This window comes from Battus philenor, unplaced genomic scaffold (genome assembly GCF_028537555.1).
Source record: "Battus philenor isolate CCGP_79_NKW_IND1 unplaced genomic scaffold, ilBatPhil1.0.hap1 SCAF_1, whole genome shotgun sequence".
Classification (NCBI taxonomy): domain Eukaryota; kingdom Metazoa; phylum Arthropoda; class Insecta; order Lepidoptera; family Papilionidae; genus Battus; species Battus philenor.
In genome coordinates, this window is record NW_027181661.1 from 5,826,197 (window position 1) to 5,832,213 (window position 6,017).

Sequence of the window (6,017 nt, forward strand, 5' to 3'; positions counted from 1 at the left end):
GGCAGAGGACTGAATTTTGCGATCACAAGTCGCGGGTTCGATTATTTGATCTTACTTAGTCTTTTATCTAATTTACACTTTTTGCATTAAGTATATAGGATTGCCACTGTTCACAAACAAGTTTCCATAGGATGGACAGCAGCATCCTCTGCGTACAATAAATAGCACACTGATCGCCAGCCCGCTTGGCGAACGTGGCAATTATTGTATATACCCCGTTAGATGCCAAGTTAAGTGCCATTATTAGTAACATCATTTCGCTAAGGTCTTTTTTTAACGATACACTTGAATTTTTAATTATATAGCAGAAAAAAATAGATACAAACTTTAAATAATACGGTGTGAAATACACATTCTGTGGATCAACTGCGTAGACCATATAAAGGAAGTTGCAATCAGCCTTGCTTCTCACACGTGCTATTACTTCTTCCTGTGACTCGACTTGCGGCTTCATTTTAAGTACGTCGCTTGTCTGTTCCTCTTTCCTTGCCAAATCTGTGCTGCTGCGAGATTCGCGTATCTTAATCTTTTTCTTCTTAACTACGCACAAAGAAAATAAATAAGAAAGTAGAAAATCCGTATCTATCTAATCACACGAAAATATATTAATTTAGTACCATCTTCGTGCTTAATTGGTTCTAATTGAAGTTTAGGAGTTCTCCTTTCTTTCAAGTATCTTTCTTCCTGTGCAGCAGCAAAGCCAGTCTATGAGAAAGAAAAAGATTGAGATTCCATAAACCATATAACCATTTCAGGATATTCATTTTAATATACGCTGCTTATTTATTTAACTAGGTCTATTCAAAATGTTAGAATTTTTCATGAAATAATGTTTAAAAATAAGGACATGCATGCTACATTCACGCTATCCAGTCTCTCGTGTTCAAATTCGCAGTAATTATCATCTTAAAAACTTTATACTGATCATAACCCGTATTGGTGAATTTGGCATAAGGGCTTTCGGTTTTAATAAATTTTCGTGTGGTTTGTATTGAGCATAAAGATGGGATTCGATTTGTTAGAAAATATATTTATTATAATGGAACCGATATAAACGTGAGGTCTCAATACATGATGTATGTATTGAGACCTCACGTTTAAAAATTAAACAAAACAACCCCCAAAAATACAGTATATATATATATATTATCCCCCCATATAACATGGTAGATCGTTGTCGTGTTGTAAGGAAATGTGTTTTACGAGCGTTGAGCGCTGTTCCACACGCTTCGTATTCGTTATGTACAAATTATTAACATTTAACTATTTTTCTATGAATGGGCGAATTTAAATCGAATTTTAGAAAAAAAAACGAGCGAAATATTTGTGTTATAATAAAGTCAAAATTATTTAAGGTACACACAAATCATTATAAATCTCATAGTACAGAGTATTAAGTGGGGAATCCTAGCGCGTATGATGGGGACACCCTCGTAATACGAGGGACATGAATTCGCGTATTATGAAAGCGCGTAATAAAAATATTCGCATTATAAAGAGGTGTACTGTTGCATAAAATTGTCGTAAATTTTAGTTATCATATATTTCTGACCGTCTGCTTTCAGTACTGAATTAAATATATATCCAACCTTCGTCGAAGTATTCACGGTGCTTACGTGATCGAGCCGCGACGTTTTATATAAGCGGAGATATAAAAAGAAATGTTCAGCCTTCTCTAACGATCGAACACAAATGCAGTGACTTGTGTAAAAAGTCAGGGGTCTTTATTTAGTTGTGGTTATTTTTAAATATTCTATAAAAACATCGTGTTTATTTTATTCTTTCTATACAGAATCAAAAAGCTTTAACGTTTTTACACGTAATTCCAAACACTTTGTAAAAGGTGATGACTCTGAAATTTTATATAATGGTTTTTATTTTTACATTGGATTGCGACAGGCGAAAAACGTCTGGCAGGACAATCTGCGGGTACAGATAGTAAACTATAATTAATTTTATTATGTATTAATTCAAATTTAGAATACCCTTTTTCTTACTATGGTATCATTAGTTGATGGTATCATCATCATATCGTCCGATAGACAACCTCTGCTGGGCTTAGGCCGTATGAGTCTAATATAACATTAAAATAAATAAAATATTATAACCTTTAATGCTGTTTTTATATCACAAATTACTTATACATTATTTCTTAATATTAATATGGTAATACATAGGCAAACGGTCGTCAAATCGTTTCAGCTTGTCTTCCAGCAAGGATCTTCTTTAAAGCTGTCCGCATCTATGTTGGACTTTACTACTATATTCCTAACATCGTTCTCCCATCTCTTATTCTCTTGTTTTTCCGTTGTTACCACTCTGTTAATATTCCTGCCATTTCTTTTCTATCTCCTCATGTGTCTTGTCCTTGTTCCTAATTTCCTGGGGAATATAACCTAGGTCTTTTCAAGGTCACAGTGAACAGGTAGTTGCTGAGTCTACGTGATTTATTTTTGACCACATTGTCGCTTTCTTGTTAGAAAGTTGTTTGTCAAAGATGGATGGCATGTTGGTTGTCAAAGACGGATTGGTTAACGATAAAAATGAAAAAGTAGTTTATGAATTTTTTAAATTCGTTTTGTTCTCATGTTTTTTTTTTTATAATATTCAACCTTTTGTACTCCTATTGTGTTTCTCTCTATTCTGCTTTGACAATTTTTTATCATCTTTTGCTAGTTGTTTTGTCAATGTCAGACATCTGTACAAGCCTCAGTATACTTTGTGTTCTTTCACTGGCATTTCTATATTATTCATAATTTCACGAACAAAATTGTTTCAAGTATTACAATGTATGCAATTTTTGGTAGATATTAGTTGGGCCAGATATATACACTCGTACAAGTAATCTATTTACTCAATACTATAGATAAAGTCTCTGTCTGTGAGGAGTTTGGCATTACTTTTGCTTTTGTTAAGTTTATTTATTGTTTTAAAAATGATTACATTACATTATAAAGAATGAATAAAATTTAATATTAAAAAAAGAATAATAACTAAAATACAACACATTCTTTATAATATTTTCGAGCTGTCAGCAAAAATAAGATTAGTCCATCTTGGAAAATGTAGGTTGGGTAAGATTTACCATTTATATTTAATCACATATTTAAACATTCTGGATTTCTAATCACCATTTAGTGGGGGTGTAGGTAAAATGGCGTCTCCTTAACGTACTCCTCTTTTGATACAGAATTCTTTGCTTATAGATCGCAACTCTATATATCTATATCTATATAGTATGTATAATAAATATTTTGTTTCTTATTCGTACGCAATTACATAGTGCGCCTTACGTTTTTAGTTTTTTCCAGATAGATCTATATTCAAGCCTGTTGAATGCCTTGTAACTGATTCGTTATATTCTTTCATTTTTAGCAGAATTTGTATAAAGGTCTATTTTTAAGAGGTTTCTTCGAAATCTGGCTTGTTTATAAGGTTCGTTTGCATCGAAAGTGTTAGTAATTTTATGATATTATTTTTTATAGACATCTTATAAATATTAGACCAATGGATCTATATATAGGATTATGGGCTATATATCCTTTGTCACCTTTTAATCTAGAAGTATAATTACCCATTTCATCCAATCCTCTGGAATTTTCTCCGTATTGATAACTTCGTTAAATGAATCTCTCAGTTTTACAGCTATTACTGGTAATATAGTTTAAAGTAGTTCATTTGTAATATGGGCTGATCCAAATGCTTTGTCGACCTTCTATGTGCTTCCAACTTTTATGGTTTCTTCCTTCAGTATTTTTGGTATTTTCTCTTGATCACATATAAAGAAGAAAGATAGTAGAATTACCGAAAAAAGAACCGAGATACTACAGACCACTACTGGTTTCTGTGATCTGTATCAAAGAGGCGCAGTAGGAGGACTTGTGAATAACTTTGATGGCCTAAACGATGAAGTGCCATACATTTATAGACAGAATATGAGCTAAACATTCCACCCCTTTAAACTTTTACACCTATAACCAATCACTATTTATTAATCAATCTAAGTAAATAAAAAAAGTATTTACCAGAGGCTCGGGCTCTTTTTCCACAAACTCTATCTTGTCCAATAACTTTCTATGAGGCAAATGGAATGGTATATCTCGTGTTTTCCTGTACAGAACAGAAACAGTTATTTTAGACGTCTGCAATAGGGGCAGTAAAGAAAAAAATAAAATTTACAATTCCCTGCGAGATCGAATCAGAAAAGAGAAGATACGAAGGAGAACTACGGTCACCGACGCAGCTCGAAGAATTGCTCATTTGAAGTGGCGTGGGCGGGGCATATCGATCAACCTTTGGTCGTAGGGTCAGAAAGGATCTTGAGTGGCGACCACAAGTCGGTGGACGTGTCGTGATTAGACCCCCCATTAGATGGACCAACGACATAGCTAAGATCGCATAAACCGACGACATAGTAACGGTCGATAGATACAGGCAGCGTAAGAACATTCAACAGGTTACGTAATTAGGCATAACAAAACCGTGTAACAGGACGTGTGGCGGGAGATGGGATGCGATGCGTAAATACAATGTGGCTAAATGCTGTATGTTGAATGTATGCTAAATGATAGAAAATATGAAAGATAATAGAGGGAATAAAGAGAGAAATTGTGAAGGATGAGAGAGGGAGGGTGAATGTAGGAGAATGTATATCACTGTCCCGAAAACAAGATGGGGAAAAAGTAAATAAAAAAACGCCGATCATCTTAGGGGAAAGCCTTGCCTTGCCTTGCTTTGGCTTCTATCAGCTAAAAATATGATTAACAAGAAAATTGACAAAAAAAATTATCTAACAAGATACAAAAATAATAAAAATGAAATGTGATTCTTCTTCTCTTTATTGTTTTCAGATGATAGACGCCCACTGCAACGCTTAGGCCTCCTCCTCCAAACATCCAACATCCATGATAACCGGTCTAGCGCTGCCCGCATCCAGCGATTTCCTACGGCTTTAACTATGCCATCGATCCACCTAGTGGGAAACCTATCTATGCCACGTCTATCAGCTTGTGGCCGCCCCTCAAGAATTCCGCCCCCAACGGCGGTCGGCTGTACAAGCGACGTGCTTCTCTTACTGCCATTTCAGACGAGCAATTATTATAGCTATGACTACGGTTCTGCTGCGTATCTCCTCATTTCTGATTCGATGTCGCAGGGAACTGTAAATTTTATTCTATCTCGCAGCAAACTCCGAGCATTGCTCTCTTTATTGCTATTTGTGTTTCCTTATACCTTATGAATTTATCTAAACCAAAACTATAAACTTAAATCACATACAATTAGATTTAATTTTAATATAGGACATAGTAATATTATTAAAAATGCTACTCATTATACAAAAGGATTATTTTTAAAAAAATTACTTTTAACTACAATTTTGTGTTTAAAAAAAGTTTCTGCTTCTTATAATTTGCCACGCCCACGTCCGTGGTCCACGATAATGTACTTTCTTTGAATAATATTTATAAACTATTTAACAACTGTGGAGAACAATAAATTGTTTGTATGATATATATTGTATATATGCAGATTATTAATTTTATTTAGAATACATTATTTTTACCTTATATATGTCGTAGGTACAGGACGAACATTCCTCTGTATTGTTTCTATCGCAGGCAGACTTATAGAATTGGATCTCCGTTTTTTATCTCCCATTATATATTTTTAATGATTATTATATTTTTAAAATATCTTAAACACTAAATATTATTCAACAAATTATACCGCCTTTATATTCACCTGGCCTTGTTCTGCCTTGGTTTCAATTTATGTTACTGTCCTTAGTAACCAAAGTTATTTATCAAATAGTACAATTTGAAATTCGATCAATTCATATTAGGTCTGTATGTCATAGCTACCATGTACAACAGCTACTCAAATTCAGATAATTTGAATAAAAACCACAAACAATATTTAAATTTACACATGTTTTATACATCATTCTCATTATACAATCCGTATTTACCACCTTCAACAAAATTATCATACGAACAAATATATTTACGTAAGTGTTT

General features: G+C 33.6%; 1 protein-coding gene across 1 annotated transcript in view; it reads right to left on the reverse strand.

Moving 5' to 3' along the window:
* Window positions 1-5,658, reverse strand: part of Dhc16F (Dynein heavy chain at 16F) — a 103,695-nt gene extending 98,037 nt beyond the window's left edge. Inside the window, exons 1-4 of the mRNA XM_068771398.1 lie at window positions 5,564-5,658; window positions 4,026-4,110; window positions 597-705; window positions 327-540 (exon numbers count right to left, since the gene is read on the reverse strand). Coding sequence (XP_068627499.1) covers window positions 327-540; window positions 597-705; window positions 4,026-4,110; window positions 5,564-5,658 — 503 coding nt within the window. The remainder of the gene's footprint in view (window positions 1-326; window positions 541-596; window positions 706-4,025; window positions 4,111-5,563) is intronic.
* Window positions 5,659-6,017: the final 359 nt, after the last annotated feature.